Here is a 17713-nt window from a genome sequence, read left to right as displayed (position 1 = left end):
TACACGTTGTCCTTGTGTTATGACTGTTTATCCATTTGACCATTTGAAGTTCCAATGGTGTTGAAGAAAGGGATGGACAGCTGGTCCCTGAAGTTTGATAAGATTTTTTTGATAAGTGGCTTTGGATAATGAAGGAAAAAAAAATAGGGAAGCGCTGCCCGAAAGAAAAATGTTCCTGTACAACAGTGATTTTCAAGCACTGTCACTTTAAGACGTGTGGACTTCAGCTCCCAGAATTCCGTAGCTAGCTATGCACTTAGATGTCCACATGTCTTAAAAGTGGCGAAGTTTAAAAAACACTGCTATGGAATATACAAGCATGAACCATCAACCATTAATCTGTAAAAAGGTTATCAAATATCCTGACCCCCTTGTTGAGGGCTGGCTAGATCATGGGGTCTTTGCCACATGATATCTCTGCAGTGGGAATCCTTCTGCAGAACCTGGCTCCAGGTTCTGGAGCCAGAACCTCCAGAGTTCTGGTTGGAGATCTAGTCTGAATGACCCCCACCTCCCAATGAATTTCATGCCTGCCCCTTCTCCTAGCTGGAAAAGGTGGGTGGGGCAGATTTGAACCCATAACTCTTGGTTATTGCTTTTTTTCCTGCAGATTAAGGAGCCGGCCGAGCGGCAGAAGTTTTTCCAAGAACTCAGTGACAACCTAGATAATTTCCCCGAGGATTTCTGTCGCCACAAGGTCCTTCCCCAATTGCTGATGGCTTTTGAGTTTGGGAGTGCAGGGGCCATCATCCTCACCCCACTCTTTAAGGTAAGCCGCTCTGTGGAACGAGGAAGGAGACACGGATTGTGATGAGCCGGGGCACGGCACAGAGATAACACAAACAGCTGGCGGTTCAAACCGCCTCTTTATTGCTCCAAATTTCCCCAAACGCTCCCACGTTTCTGGCAAGTCCCAGAGCAAAGTGATAACAAACCCCCACGCATACCTCAAGCAGCCTCTGGCTGCAAATAATCCAGCCCAACTCTGTGGGCACCACGGCTGCAAAGCAATAAACCCAGCAGGGCAAATCAAGGAGTTCAGGAAGCCAAGGATCCAGGGAATTAGTCCAGAAGGGCAGAAAGAATGCAAGGACTCTTGGGAAATCCAAACGTCGGCACTCAACACTTCAGGAATTCAGCGTTTGTTCCCAACAAATGCTCCTCCCCATAGCGTCTCCTTAAGTCTCATTCCCCAGGTGTGCCTTGTGAAGAGGGGCTGGGCGCTCTCCTCCCGAGTAGTCTGCTCAGTCTGTGCTACTCTTGCCTTCTCTCCACTCTCCGTGCTCTTGGATCAGGAGGGGGCGGTCCTTGCCTCAGCTCTGTCTTTCTTGGTTATCCTGCCTCTGTTCCTCCCTGCCTACAAACTGTCCTAATCTTGAAAGACCCTGGCCTGACTGGCCCTGCCCTTCCCCATTTTCCTCTGAAGCCAACAAAGCCCATCCCTCCATCTCTGTGAGCTCAGGTTCCAGCTGGTCTCCCCCACCCCACCCCACCCCAGATTCATGCTCCTACGGGGCTTGGGAAAAAAATCCAGAACGGATTCCCCAGAAGTTGGAGAAGGATGGAGATTGTGGCTCAGGGTACTGAGGCTTTCTTCGTTTCCATTAAACCTGGCACACTTGTTGTGTGTCTGCTTGTTTCTGCTTTTTGCGATTGTGGTGACATGCAGACAACAACACATAGGAATGCCTGCTCTTTGTGCTCCAATCAATGTATCCTTTTTTTTAAAAAAAATGATTTTCTATTAAATACATTTCTTAGTGCTTATTAAACGTCGGGTAGTCTGGATATTTAATTTGCTTAACAATACAATTTTTTTTGGTTTTTGTAAAACAAGTTTTATTAAATTTTTCTTTTACATAGTGTTCATAATCTTATTCACAACTTACTCATCTTGTAACATAGTTATATATTGATTTTTATCATCTATTCCAATCTTCCTTTTTGTTTTTTCCAAATACAATTTACATATTTCAGTTTCAGCCAAAATATTCTTTTTCCCTACTTCTTTATCTTATCTTAATCTCTTCTTAATACATAATGTATAAACAATATCACCATCTGCCCTCCAACTCCTAGTTTCTTAGCATAACATCAGTTAATTATCTTATTTATCCATTTATAAAATACATTTCTCAGAATCCCCATCACACTTTTTGTCTATAAACAATGCGCTTCATTGTATTCAATTCTTACATTGAAGCCCTTTAACTTAATTAACCTTCCACATCTTATCTTAATCTCTTCTTAGTACATAACCAGCAATATCACTATCCGCCTTTAATTCCTGATTTCTTACTAGAGCATCAATTAATTATTTTATTTCATCATTTACAACATGTTTTTTTCAAAATCCCCATCACACTTTTTATCATTTCAATTGTCTCTTGATTTCAGTTATTTTCATAATTGAACCAAATTGCCACTTCATATTTCATCTGCTGTTCTGTTTTACAATAAACAATATACATCATCATATTCGCTTCTTACATTCACAATTGCTAATATTAATACAGTTCCCTTAGATCTACTCATATATACCTTTTTTCCCTTCCTCCTTTCCACTATTCTTCCCCTTTTAACCGTTTTCTCTTGGTCTCTCCAGAATTCCACTTCTTAATAATTTTCTCCCTTCATCCCATTCTCTTATCATCATCTTCTTCTATTTTTTATTTTTATATTTATTATATCTTTTCTCCTAAATCCTTTCTCTAACTTTTGAGCCTATTACTCGCATAATTCGCCCCCAGTTTTTAATTAATCTTCTTAAAAACTTCCAGTGTTGGAGCATTCACAACTTCTGGAGGCCAGTTGTTCCACTTATTAATTGTTCTCACTGTCAGGAAATTTCTCCTTAGTTCTAAGTTGCTTCTCTCCTTGATTAGTTTCCACCCATTGCTTCTTCTTCTACCCTCAGGTGCTTTGGAGAATAGCTTGACTCCCTCTTCTTTGGGGCAGCCCCTCAAATATTGGAAGAGTGCTATCATGTCTCTCCTAGTCCTTCTTTTCATTAAACTAGCCATGCCCAGTTCCTGCAATAGTTCATCGTATGTTTGAGTCTCCAGTCCCCTCATCATTTTTGTTGCTCTTCTCTGCACTCTTTCCAGAGTCTCCACATCTTTTTTACATCGTGGCGACCAAAACTGAATGCAGAATTCCAAGTGTGGCCTTAGCAAGGCATTATAAAGTGGTATTAACCCTTCATGTGATGTTGATTCTATCCCTCTGTTTATGCAGCCTAGAAATAACAAGTAAACAATAACAAATAAAATAACAAGATATGAACACATGAAGTAGGCCTTGCTTAATTTGGGCAAGATCTGCTTCATTTGTACATTTGCAGATATCTTCTATTTTAATTTTTTTAATTTTTATGTCATGTAGCACAACTTTCTTTCATTGTGATGCTTCTGACCCAATTAACCTGTTGTGTATATTCAAGATGCTTAATTAGAAATCCTCCCTCCCTCCCTCTCTCTCTCTTTTCTTCCTCTGCTTTTCTTTCCCCCTTTTCCAGGTGGGGAAATTTTTGAACAGCCAGGAATACCAGCAAAAAATCATCCCTGTAATTGTGAAGATGTTCTCTTCCCCGGATCGGGCCATGAGGATCCGTTTGCTGCAACAGGTTAGCCGGCATACAGATCACAAAGAGTTGCATTTGGGGTTGTGTATTTGTTAAGAGAAAGGACATCATTGTGTCCTTGGCTCTTTCTTTTAAATAGAGTCATAGATTTTTTTTTTTAATTGATTTATATGCCGCCCTTCTCCGGAGACTCAGGGCGGCTTACAATGCGTTAAGCAATAGCCTTCATCCTTTTGTATATATTTATACAAAGTCAGCTTATTGCCCCCACAAACTGGGTCCTCATTTAACCTACCTTAGAAAGGATGGAAGGCTGAGTCAACTTTGAGCCTGGTGAGATTCGAACTTACAGTAATTGCAGACAGCTGGTGTTAATCACAATGATTTTAGTCTGCTGAGCTACCAGACCCGTATTTAAGCGATTGAAATCAGTGGGCTTCAAAGAGGAAACATCTGCTGTGAACTCTGTGTAGGCATGAGGAAGGGCATCCGGTCAGTAAATGCTCAGTCCCATTCAGTTGCCCCGACTCTATCCCAAATTAAGGGATTAACAGCAGAGTTCCCCAACCTTCCCTGGTTGGTGTCCCGGAGTTGGGAGGGGGAAAGAGGGGATGGTTTAGTGGGAGGAGCAGACACAAGCACCTGTTGCTTGCGTGAGTGAGTACCTGAACGCCTGCGATGCTCGCACGACGGGGGCCAGCCATTCATGCAGCCCGGTTGCGAATAGGCCATGGCCCACAGGTTGGGACATTAAAAAAAAGTAATAAGGGCAGGATACTAATAAGTCAAAAAATAAATTGCATGAATGCAGCCTCTGGAGTTAGCGCATGTTTTTAGTGCAAACCTGGGTCTATTCGGTATGTTTGTGCGGACCTGGCCGCTTCGTGCCTGGTGCAACCCAGGGAGAGAAATTGCGGTGGCTCAATTTTGTGCCTCAGGCACCAACTGATTGCTGATGTTTCCCCTCCAGATGGAGCACTTCATTCAGTATCTGAACGAGCCCACGGTCAACACCCAGATCTTCCCGCATGTGGTCCACGGTTTCCTGGACACCAATCCAGCCATTCGGGAGCAGACGGTGAAGGTGAGGCAGAGGTGATAACCAAAGGATGTGAGAAAGGCCTTGGAAGGCGGGATGAAAAACACACTGCCAGATAAGAGACAGCTTCACCCTCAGCTGCATAACGGGTGGAGAAAGAGAATCTGGACGGACTTTCTCAGACTAAAAGTGACAGTGGGAGATTTATACTTTCAGACTTGCAAAATTCTGGTTAATGTAACTTTACAGCCAAGTAAGGGACGCGGTGGCTTAGTGGCTAAGATGCTGAGCTTGTCAATCGAAAGGTCGGCAGTTCAGCGGTTTGAATCCCAAGTGCAGCGTAACGGGGTGAGCTCCCGTGACTTGTCCCAGCTTCTGCCAACCTAGCAGTTCGAAAGCAGGTAAAAAATGCAAGTAGAAAAATAGGGACCACCTTTGGTGGGAAGGTAACAGCGTTCCGTGCGCCTTTGGCGTTGAGTCATGCTGGCCACATGACCACGGAGACGTCTTCGGATAGCGCTGGCTCTTCGGCTTTGAAACAGAGATGAGCACCGCCCCCTAGAGTCGGGAACGACTAGCACATAGGTGCGAGGGGAACCTTTACCTTTACCTTACAGCCAAGTAGAATTAGCTCATCCAGTTGGATTTCCTGACTGGGAAGACTGACAGATGTCAAGGGCAAGTTCTCTACCTCGGGGGAGGGGTTTCACCGAGCCCCTGACGCCCCTCCCTGCTGAGTGGGATAAGCAAACTTTCATCTGTTGGGAGTCACAATCCCCTAGGCGTGTTTTTGGGGAGGGGGACCCTCTTACATCATAATGGGGGGGATGGAAGTGGGAGGGAGGAGGAGCCCGATGCTGAAGTGAGTGAGGTCATCTGTACTTTCCCCTCTGAACCTTTTTTTTGGTTGGAAAAAAGACCACAAAGTGATCCCAGTGTTGCTATCTCTTAATGTCCACTCTTCGTCCAGGGAGTGACCGGGTTCTTTCCCCCAAGCTATCCCCACCTCCAAGCATCCTCGCCCTGGGGCTTGTTCTTCCTGCCCTTGCTTGCCGGCCCTACGGCCTCTCGCTAAGGGGCTCCTGTTTTGTGTCTCTCCCACAGTCCATGCTGCTCCTGGCTCCCAAGTTGAACGAGGCCAACCTGAACGTGGAACTCATGAAGCACTTTGCTCGCCTCCAGGCCCGCGACGACCAAGGCCCCATTCGCTGCAACACCACCGTGTGCCTGGGCAAGATTGGGCCATACCTCAGTGCCAGCGTGAGTGGGCATGGCTTCAAGGAAGCAGAGGGGGGCTTTCAGACCAGGAGGTGGGAAGCTGAGAAGCTTTAGAGCAGGGATGTCCAACCGTGGCCATTTTAAGACCTGTGGACTTCAACTCCCAGAATTCTAGGAGTTGAAGTCCAGAAGTCTTCAAGTAGCCAAGGCTGGCTGGGGAATTCTGGGAGTTGAAGTCCAGAAGTTTTTAAGCCTTGAACGATGGGCTTGCTGATATACAGGTAGTCCTTGAGCTACGACCACAACTGAGCCCACCATTCTGTTGCTCAGCGAGATGGTCATTAAGTGAGTTTTAACAACCTTTCTTGCCACCGTTTCTAAGTGAATCACTGCAGTTGTTAAATTAGTAACACGGTTGTTAAGCGAATCTCTATTCTCCCCCGTTGAGTTGGCTGGTCAGATGGTCGCAAAAGGGGATCCCGTGACCCCGGGGACACGGCGACCGTCATAAATAGGAGACAGTTGCCAAGCCTCTGAATTTTGATGAGGTGACCAGGGAGAGGCTGCAAAGGTTTGTAACTCTGAAAAAATGGTCCCAAGCCATTTTTTTCTCAGCGCCGTTGCAACTTTGGACGGTCACTCAATGAACTGTTGTAAGTCGAGGACTACCTGTGTCAAATACCTGTGTTAAGTAATTTGCAGCGCAACCCTTGAGTAGCAAGGGTGTGCACATGAAAGCGATTGAGAGTAGTTACGAAATAACACAGCCCACACACAGATACACTGAGTTGTGTTTACTTTCAGGAAATAGTAATAAGGCACAGTCCAATAAACAGTCCAGGTCATGCACAGATAAAGCAGGAGATAGTAAAACAATAGTCCAGGGATAATCCAATAACAGAGTCTTCTTACCAGTCGTCGTAGTCATACACAGTTATCAGTTCTTCTGTATTTGCAAACAGTAGCAAAAAGCAGTAAAGGGCAGTCACGATCAGCAAAGAGAAACAAACCATGTTTCTAGCTCCCTCTTAAGGGCATTGGCTACAGAGCTAACCAATCGGGACACAGTATGACGCAATACAGCAGCACAGCAGTCTTTACAATGATGGTTTATATGTTGCCAACCCAACAAGTTAGGTCAAGAAGAAGGCACTTTGGGGACGGAAGAGGCAGCCTGGGCCAGAATCCTGAGTCCCCTTTTTTTGCTGCGATTTCTTATTACAGGTGAGCTCAAGTTGTTTGCTGGGTGTTCTCTTTACAGACGAGGCAGAACGTGCTTATCTCGGCCTTCAGTCGGGCCACCAAGGACCCCTTTGCCCCCTCGCGGGCAGCCGGGGTCCTGGGCTTCGCCGCCACCCACAATTTCTTCTCCATCAAAGAGTGCGCCTTCAAAATCCTGCCAGTGCTCTGCACCTTGACGGTGGACCCCGAAAAAACTGTCCGGGACCAGGTGAGGGGTGGGGTGGGGGGTGGGGTGGTTGGGGGCCAAACTCCCCTCGGAGGTCTCTGAAGGGTGGGCAGAGAATTGAGTCCACGGGGGGAAGCAGATCCAGTTGAGGGATTCTTGGGGCTCTCTGAGCTTGCTTGTTTTCTGTGGACGTTTAATGACCAAACTAGGGAACATTATCAGGGCTAGTAAGGAGTGGTGTTTGCTGTTAAGTTACTCCTTACTAGCACTGATGAAGTTCCCTAGGTTGGTCAGGAAACGTCTGCAAGAAAACAAGCAAGCTCAGAGAGCCCCAAGGACCCCACAGTTCTCTTCCTCCTCCTCCTCTTCCTCCTCTTATCTGCACACCCCACTCCCTTCTAGCACTGATGATGTTACCTAGGTTGGGAGTAAGACGTCTGCATGAAAACAAGCAAGGTCAGAGAGCAGCAAGGACCCCACAGTTCTCTTCCTCCTCCTCCTCTTCTCCCTCTTATCTGCACACCCCACTCCCTTCTAGCACTGATGATGTTACCTAGGTTGGGAGTAAGACGTCTGCATGAAAACAAGCAAGGTCGGAGAGCAGCAAGGACCCCACAGTCTTCTTCCTCTTCCTCCTCCTCTTCCTCCTCCTCCTTCTCTTCCTCCTCCTCCTCCTCTGCACACCCCACTCCCTTCTAGCACTGATGATGTAACCTAGGTTGGTCAGGAAACGTCTGCATGAAAACAAGCAAGCTCAGAGAGCACCAAGGACCCCACAGTTCTCTTCCTCCTCCTCCTCTTCCCCCTCTTCTCTGCACACCCCACTCCCTTCTAGCACTGATGATGTTACCTAGGTTGGGAGTAAGACGTCTGCATGAAAACAAGCAAGGTCAGAGAGCAGCAAGGACCCCTCCTTTCAACCCTGAGCTACGAATATTCTCCTTTATTGGCAGATCCAGTTCCCCCAGTCACTTGCTCCATCCTTGCCTCATGTTGCACAGGTGCACTCCTGTAGGGCAGGTGCTTTGCCACCAGGTGAACCTCTGCCCTACAGGTGTGCCCTTGAGCGATCCGAGGGAAGGATGCCGGGAAAAGGACGCCCAGAGTTACTGAGAAGGTGGAATATGAATTTAATAAATGAAAAATATAATAAAAATGCAGGCATCTTTCGGTGCATTGGAGCCACAAATGAAAGGGGAGGCTCTTCTAACAGAGGCAATCCTCGACTTACGACCAGAATTAGGACTGGATCGTCCGTTGCTAAGCAATGGGGTTGCTAATGCCCGAGGCCTGGTTTTATGACCTTAAGTGAATCCGGCTTCTTCCGCATTGACTTTGCTTTTTGGAAAGGTCACAAGTGGCTTTTTCAGTGCCGTTGCAACTTTGAACGGTCACTAAACGAGTCGAGGACTACCTATAGTTTGTAGCGCCACAGGGAAGCTTGTGATTGTGTCTCTTTTGTGTCTCTCTCTTCGCTCTTTTTCGTCAGGCCTTCAAAGCCATTCGCAGTTTCATGACTAAACTGGAGACGGTTTCAGAAGATCCGGATCAGCTCTCAGAGCTTGGTGAGACCATCCTGACAACTCAAGAGGTGCCGAGGAGTTGGGTTTGGACACCGGGCCTGGCGGTTTGTCTAAAGCAGGGTGGGCAACTGGCGGCCGAGGATTGTGTGCCCGGCTTGGCCCACTTTGCGTAGGAAAGCCAGATCGGAAGATTCCCACATAAACCCAGGTTAAGAAGAGACTAGACAACCCTTGGTCTCCCTGAGCAGGGGGTTGGACTAGAAGACCTCAAAGGTCCCTCCCGACTCTTGTTACCCCTGTTAGTCCAACCCACTGCTCAAAAAGCACTTCCTGGCATTGCAACGGTGTGACTTGAACCCAGGACCCTGCCCTTTCTCTCTCTCTCTCTTTAGAAAAAGATGTCCAGGCTGCTTCTATCAGTCCCGGGGTGGGCTCAGCTGCCAGTTGGGCCGGCTGGGCTGTGACGGGGGTCTCGTCGCTGACGTCAAAGCTGATCCGGACAAACGCTGGAACGACGGTGGGAGCAGAACAGACGGCCGAGGACGCCCCCGTCAAGAAGCCGTCGGAGGCCCCCAAATCAGGTCAGAGGGGCTGCCAAGCCCACCCTGGGGAGCCTACCAATTTATCCCGGCTTTGAATGCTGAGGAGGCCTCAGGAAGCCTGCCTCGTCTGTGTGAACGGGGCCAATTTTGCAATACAGGGATAACTCTTCGTTTAGTGTTACAACCGCATTGAAAAGAAGTGACTCGTGGCCACTTTCCACAGAATTACGGCCGTTGCAGCAGCATCCCCGTGGTCACGTGATCAGAATTTGGGCGCTGGGCAACTGGTATTTATGACGGCCGCAATGTCCCGGGGTCACGTGATCCCTTTTTGCGACCTTCTAACGAGCAAAGTCAACGGGGAAGCCAGGTTCACTTCATAACCATGTCACTGACTTAACAATGGCAGTGTTTCACTTAACAACTGTCCTTGCTTAGCAGTGCAAATTTTGGCTCAGTTGGCAAATTGTGGTCATAAGTTGAGGACTGCCTGTATATTTAAAACATTTTATGTATCATCTCTCTGTCTCTCTGTCTGCCTGTATCTACCTACCTACCTTACCTACCAACCAACCAACCTACATCTATATCTGTCCGTCTGTCTATCTATTTACTTACCTACCAACCTACCTACATCTATATCTGCCTGCCTGCCACTGACTGTCTGTCTGTCTGTCTGTCTATCTATCTATCTATCTATCTATCTATCTATCTATCTATCTATCTATCATCCATCATCCATTCATCTATCTCGATCTGTCTGTCTGTCTGTCTGTCTGTCTGTCTGTCTGTCTGTCTATCTATCTATCTATCTATCTATCTATCATCCATCATCCATTCATCTATCTCGATCTGTCTGTCTATCTATCTATCTATCTATCTATCTATCTATCTATCTATCTATTATCCATCATCCATCCATCTCTATCTATCTATCTATCTATCTATCTATCTATCTATCTATCTATCTATCTATTATCCATCATCCATCCATCTCTATCTATCTATCTATCTATCTATCTATCTATCTATCTATCTATCTATCTATCTATCTATCATCCATCATCCATTCATCTATCTCGATCTGTCTGTCTGTCTGTCTGTCTGTCTATCTATCTATCTATCTATCTATCTATCTATCTATCTATCTATCTATCATCCATCATCCATTCATCTATCTCGATCTGTCTGTCTATCTATCTATCTATCTATCTATCTATCTATCTATCTATCTATCTATCTATCTATCTATTATCCATCATCCATCCATCTCTATCTATCTATCTATCTATCTATCTATCTATCTATCTATCTATCTATCTATCTATTATCCATCATCCATCCATCTCTATCTATCTATCTATCTATCTATCTATCTATCTATCTATCTATCTATCATTATCCATTATCTCTCCCTCATCCATCTATCTTTCTCTATCTATCTATCTATCTATCTATCTATCTATCTATCATCTATCTATCTATCTATCTATCTATCTATCTATCTATCTATATCATTATCCATTATCTCTCCCTCATCCATCTATCTATCTATCTATCTATCTATCTATCTATCTATCTATCTATCTATCTTCTATTCATCATCTCTCCCTCATCCATCTATCTTTCTATCTCTTTAAGTCTATCTACTATTATCCATCAACTCTCATCCATCCACCTACCTACCTACCTATATCTAAAACATTTATCTATCATCTATATATTTGTCTATCTCTCTACTTACTAGTATCTCTTGATCTCTCTGTGTCTAAAGCCTTGATCTCCCTGGGTATCTCTAGGTCCCGGCCCCCCTCCTGCTTCCGAGGGAGCAGCCCCCAGCCCCTCCAGCGGGTGGGAGGTGGAGGAGGAGGTGGGGGAAGAGGAGAGTGCGGCCGACCAATGGGACGATGAAGACTGGAGCAGCTTGGAGGTAAAAGGTCACAGTGGGGCTGGGGTTTGGAGGGGAGGGGGTGGGGGTGGGGAGGCAGCTTAAAATGCCTCTTGGTCCGGGAGCTGAAGAGCTGAGATGGATCAGAGATGCTAAATTGCCACAATTCATTGGCTGACATTCCTCGACTTACAGCCATTCATTTAGTGAGCGTTTGAAGTTATAAAAGCACTGAAAAAAAGTGGCTTATGGCCATTTTTCCCACTTAGTGACTGTTGAATGCAGGCAGGTGGTTGCCTCGTCCCCATGATTATCATTTGTATCCTTCCTAACCAGCTTCTCACCAACAAAGCCAATGGGTGATGCCGGATTTGCTTAATGACCATGTGATTCACTTAAGAACTGCAGTGATTTGCTTAACAAGCATGGCAGTAAATCAGATCTGGTCACATGATCACCTTCTTTTACAACCATCATGACTGTCATGGGTAGACTCCCTAACGGTCATAAGGGGAGGACTATTCATGAATATGTTCTATTAATAAATTAATGGATGATAAATAGATGGGAGAGAGAGAGACAGATGATAGAAGATAGATACATAGATACATAGGTAGATTCATAGATAGATGATAGATGGATGGATAGATAGAGATAGATAGATAGATAGATAGATAGATAGATAGATAGATAGGTAGGTAGATTCATAGATAGGTAATAATAATAATAATAATAATAATAATAATAATAATAATAATAATAATAATAATAATTTTATTTCTATACCGCCCTTCTCCCGAAGGACTCAGGGCGGTGTACAACCAATTTAAAAAAAAAAAGGTAGATAGATGATAGATGGATAGATAGATAGGTAGGTAGATAGATAGATAGATACATAGATAGATAATTAATTAATTAATTATATTTATATACCGCCTTTCTCCCAAAGGACTCAGGGCGGTGAACAGCCAAGATCAAATACATAAATATAAAAGTTAAAAACAATTTAAAACCAGATTAAATACTTTGGCCCACAATTAAAAACATCCCATTAAAATCCAATTTAAAATTTAAAACCGTTAAAATTAGGCTAGCCTGGCTTGCTGGAGTAACAAAGTCTTCAGGGCACAGCGGAAGGTGCGCAAGTCCGGGATCCTCCGTACCTCCGGGGGCAGCTCGTTCCAGAGGGCAGGAGCCCCCACTGAGAAGGCTCTCCCCCGGGTGTCACCAGTCGACATTGTCTGACCGACGGCACCCCGAGGAGCCCCGCCCTGTGGGAGCGTACTGGCCGGTGGGAGGCTGTCAATAGCAGAAGGCGGTCCCGTAAGTACCCGGGTCCTAAGCCATGGAGCACTTTAAAGATGTTAATCAACACCCGGAAGACCACTGGGAGCCAATGCAGCTCGCGCAGGAGAGGTGTTACATGGGAGCACCCCGCCGCTCCCATAATCACCTGCGGAGCTGCGTTTTGGACCAGCTGGAGCCTCCAGATGCTCTTCAAGGGGAGCCCCATGTAGAGAGCATTGCAGTAGTCCAGTCGGGAAGTGACGAGGGCATGAGTGACCGTGCGCAGGGAGTCCCAATCCAGAAAGGGCTGCAACTGGCGAATCAGGCGAACCTGATAAAAAGCCCCCAGGCCACGGCCGTCATATGCTCTTCTAAAGACAGCCGCGCATCCAGGAGGACACCCAAGTTGCGAGCCCTCTCTGTGGGGGGCAAAGATTCACCCCCAATAGCCAGCAATGGCACCAGCTGGCTATATCGGGATGCTGGGAGCCACAGCCACTCAGTCTTGGAGGGGTTGAGTCGGAGTCTGTTTCTCCCCATCCAGACCTGCACGGCCTCCAGGCACCGGGACATCACGTCAAGGGCATCGTTGGGGTGGTTTGGGGTGGAGATGTACAGCTGAGTGTCATCAGTGTACTGATGAAACTCCACCCCAAAACCACAGATGATCTCACCCAGCGGCTTCACATAAATGTTGAACAGAAGGGGCGAGAGGACCAACCCCTGCAGCACCCCATACATAAGCCGCCTCAAGGATGACCTCTGCCCCCCTGCCAACACAAACTGCGACCAGTCAGAGAGAAAGGAGGAGAACCACCGTAATACGGTGCCCCCAACCCCCAGTCCCTCCAGCCGGCGCAGCATGATACCATGGTCGATGGTATCAAAAGCCGTTGAGAGATCTAACAGGACCAAGACAGAGGAGCAACCCCTGTCCCAAGCCCTCCAGAGATCATCAACCAATGCGACCAGTGCCGTTTCCATGCTTTACCCAGGCTTGAAACCGGACTGGAACGGGTCTAGCTAGACAACGATAGATACATACATAGATAGATGATAGATGAATAGATAGATAGATAAATAGATGGATAGATAGATGATAGATGGATGGATGGATGGATGGATGGATGGATGGATGGATGGATAGATAGATAGATAGATAGATAGATAGATAGATAGATAGATAGATACAGTAGATGATAGCTTGATAGATAGATGATAGATGACAGATAGATGATAGATAGATAGATAGATAGATAAATAGATGGATAGATAAATAGATGGATAGATAGATGATAGATGATAGATGGATGGATAGATAGATAGATAACAGATGATGGATGGATGGATAGATAGATACAGTAGATGATAGCTTGATAGATAGATGACAGATAGATGATAGATAGATAGATAGATAGATAGATAGATAGATAGATGATAAATAGATGGATAGATAGATGATAGATGATAGAAAGATAGATAGATAGATAGATGGATAAATAGATGGATAGATAGATGATAGATGGATGGATGGATGGATGGATGGATGGATGGATGGATGGATGGATAGACAGACAGACAGACAGACAGACAGACAGACGATGGATAGACGTTTGAGAGAGAGAAAGGTTTTGGAAGGGAATGGCAAGTGAACCGCGGTGGCTGTGGGTTCTACATAAGTGAATGTCCGTTTTCCTCTCTGTGTCAACAGCAAGAAACGGAGCAGCCGAAGAGGCAGCCCAGCCCAGATGACTGGAACAGCTCTGGCTGGTCGGAACCGGCCCAGACTTTCGGCAGTAGGACAGTAAGTCTCCTTCAGGCTGCCTCAAACTAACTGCCCTGCTTTGGCTTCCTCGATCTCCACAGGTGTGCTGTGTTTCTCCGAAAATAAGACCTCCCCAGATAATAAGCCAAGTCGGACTTTTGAGCGCATGCGCTAAAGTAAGCCCTTTCTAAAAATAAGCCCTCCCCGAAAATAAGCCCTCCCTGAAAAAAGCTTTCCCCGAAAATAAGCCCCTCCCTAAAAATAAGCCCTCCTCGAAAATAAGCTCTCCCTGAAAATATTTAACCACATGTGCCGCCGGTCCCCGCCATTTCCTCTGGTTAGGGTTAAGGGGAGAGAGCTGGAAATCAGGTAAGACAGCAAGAGGAGCCCCCCCAAAATAATAAGACCCCCCGGAAAATAAAGCCAAGCGCTTATTTCGTGGTTCAAAAAAAATCTAAGACAGGGTCTTATTTTCAGGGCAACACGGTAGTTAGAATGACATACCAGCAGATGGCAGAGTGGGACCAGCCCTGCTCAGGTTCAGAAGATTGGGATTGGGATGGGAGACCACGTGGTGAGCCACAGCAGTAGGCTAGACTGGGAAGTACAAAAAAACGCCCCGTAGGAAAGCTGGACGGTGGGTGGGAAATCTGGATGGGCCAACGTCAATCCCCAAAATCAGCCTTGGCTCATTTTCATTAGAGTGAGGTTGGAGGACATTGGGGGCAATGTCCCAGGGATAACAAGGCATTTGTGGGGCTAGTGTCCCCCTCAAACCTCTGGAAACAATATAGGAAATCCCCCTTGTTTCTTTGTTCCAGAAGTTTCTGCTCTTTCATGAGGACTAGAAACTTCCCGTTTTAAACATTTTTCTAGATTTTGCTGCTTTGTCTTCTGTTTCGTAGGTTACCACCACAGCTTCCGACAGGCAGGACTCAGACTGGAACAGCTCTGCCTGGGATCTGGAGCCGTCCTGGAGCCCCAAAAAGGGGGCGGCTACCCCCACGGACCCGCTCCCCTCCAGCCTCGGCACCAAAGCAGCTGCAGCCCATCAAGACATCAAACCGGCGAGCGATTATAACTGGGGGAGCGTGGGCTCCGGGGACAAATCCGATCCGTTTTCCTGTCTGGCTGGGAAGCCAACATCGGAGAGGCAGGTGCGTGGCGGCCCTGGGGATGCAGCCTGTGTTGGGTGGATTAAACCATGGTTAGGTTCATCATGGATTGTCGCTAAATGAACCAAGGACCATCTGTATTGCTGAAAGTGGCATAAGGGAAGGAAACAGGCTGGGTAATTCACCTGGCTCTGAGCCAGAATGGGTTTGGGATGGATGACTAGCCTGGTTGTCTGGATTCACATCACACATGAAGTTAGTTAGATACAGATAAACAGAGTCGGAAGGGACCTTGGAGGTCATCTAGTCCAACCCCCTGCCCAAGCAGGAGACCCTACATCATTTCTGACAGATGGCAGTCCAGGCTCTTCTTGGAAGCCTCCAGGGATGAAGCTCCCACAACTTCTGAAGGCAGCTTCTGTTCCACTGGTTGATGGTTCTCACCGTCAGAAAATTGCTCCTTATTTCCAGGTTGAATCTCTCCTTGATCAGTTTCCATCCATTCTTCCTTGTCTGGCCTTCAGGGGCTTTGGAGAATAGCTGGACCCCCTTCCTCCTCTCTGGGGCAGCCCCTCAAATACTGGAAGATGCTCTCCTATCTCCCCTGGTCCTTCTCTTCACCAGACTATCCAGGCCCAGTTCCTGCAACCGTTCATCGTATGTTTGAGCCTCCAGTCCCCTCATCATCCTGGTTGCTCTTCTGTGCACTTTTTCTAGAGCCTCAACCTCTTTTTTATAGTGTGGTGACCAAAACTGGATGCAGGACTCTAGGTGTGGCCTTACTAAGGCTTTATAGAGTGGTATCAGTACCTCCCTTGATCTTGGTTGTATCCAGAGGTTAATGCAGTTTAGGATTGCATTGGCTTTTTGGGCTGCCACTGCACAGGGCTGGCTCCTATTTAACTGGTTGTCCACTAAGACTCCAAGATCCCTCTCACAGTCACTGCTCTTAAGCCTTGTTTCACCCAGTCTGTATGTGTCCGGTCAGTTACAGCCTCAGCCTGTATTTCAACACGTGACAAACAAGGTTTTCATCTAAAGCCCATCGTACGATCCATCAGTGTGGACGTCCCTATTCCACGAATATAACCGTGGTGTTTGGTTAATCCTGGTTTGGCACGTAGCTTCACCAGCCTCCTTTGTGAAGTTAGCCATGGTGGATAGTAAACCCTGTTTCTTTGCTTAGCGTGATGTGCGGATGCAGCCACTTGAGTTTCATTCAGTAAACCCAGGTTAAATTACTCCATGTGGGAACCTAGGTAGTGAATATCTTTGCCTGGATAAAATAGGGGTTAAAATCAACTTTTTGCTGAACCACAGGGTGTTCTCACCCAGTTCCCAAAACACAACAAAGTGTGAACTCAAAAAATATTCTTTTATTAGGAGCGCCAGCAGCCCCGGCAAAAAGTTTCTCTCTCACCGTAGGCTAACAAGTCTGGCTGGCCAGAGGTTGAATAGTTTTCTACCCCATCTATTCATCTCCGCCCCCTGCCTTTTATCCCCAGAACTAGGGTGGGGCTTCACCAGCAGCAATGGCTCTTCCGTCCCAAGGACCGGCCCATAGATTTCCACTGCTCTCCTCTCCGAGAGTTCTCCGAGAGCTGTCGTGGGTGCACCTAGGTACACCCACATTACACCAATTCTCTGCGAGCTGCACTGGCTCCCTATTGGTCTCCGGGCACAATTCAAGGTGTTGGTTATTACCTTTAAAGCCCTACATGGCTCAGGGCCAGGCTATCTTCGAGACCGCCTTCTGCCACATTGCTCCCAGCGACCGATAAGATCCCACAGAGTTGGTCTCCTCCGGGTCCCATCAGCTAAACAATGCCGGCTGGCGGGCCCACGGGGAAGGGCCTTCTCTGTGGCTGCCCCAGCTCTCTGGAACCAGTTACCTCCTGAGGTCCGGACCATCCCCACCCTATTGGCCTTCCGGAAAGCGGTAAAGACCTGGCTTCTCCAGCAGGCCTGGGGCCATTGATCTCGCTCTTGCAATCTGACGAGATCCGGCCATGGATGGTGTGAATGGGTTTTAATGTTTTTAATGTGTTTTTATAGTGATTTTTTGAGTATATTGTGAGCCGCCCTCGGTCTTCGGAGGGGGGCGGCATATAAATTGAATAAATAAATAAAATAAATAAATAAATAAAATCTCCGCCCCCTGCCTTTTATTCCCAGAGTTGGGTGGGGCTTCGCTAGCAGCGGTGGCTCCTCCGTCCCAAGGACCGGCCCATAGATTTCCACTGCTCTCCTCTCCTCTGTCTTCTGCACTTCCACACGTCAGGCACTGGACCCAGCTGCTCCTCCTCTTCCTCATCAGCCACCTCCAGACCTGGGGTCTGGTGACT

At 46.8% G+C, this 17713-nt stretch overlaps 1 protein-coding gene across 1 annotated transcript in view; it reads left to right on the top strand.

Annotated features, from left to right (window-relative positions):
* SCYL1 (SCY1 like pseudokinase 1) overlaps positions 1–17713 on the top strand; it is a 39171-nt gene that overhangs the window by 16442 nt on the left and 5016 nt on the right. Inside the window, exons 7-16 of the mRNA XM_060682599.2 lie at positions 611–769; positions 3518–3625; positions 4554–4667; positions 5727–5882; positions 7102–7290; positions 8738–8813; positions 9164–9352; positions 11113–11243; positions 14200–14292; positions 15159–15410. Of these exons, the coding sequence (XP_060538582.2) occupies positions 611–769; positions 3518–3625; positions 4554–4667; positions 5727–5882; positions 7102–7290; positions 8738–8813; positions 9164–9352; positions 11113–11243; positions 14200–14292; positions 15159–15410 (1467 nt within the window). The remainder of the gene's footprint in view (positions 1–610; positions 770–3517; positions 3626–4553; positions 4668–5726; positions 5883–7101; positions 7291–8737; positions 8814–9163; positions 9353–11112; positions 11244–14199; positions 14293–15158; positions 15411–17713) is intronic.

Source organism: Pantherophis guttatus, chromosome 18 (genome assembly GCF_059756535.1).
Source record: "Pantherophis guttatus breed Tessera chromosome 18, ASM5975653v1, whole genome shotgun sequence".
NCBI classification, from domain to species: Eukaryota; Metazoa; Chordata; class Lepidosauria; order Squamata; family Colubridae; genus Pantherophis; species Pantherophis guttatus.
This window is presented reverse-complemented; position numbering and strand designations above follow the sequence as displayed.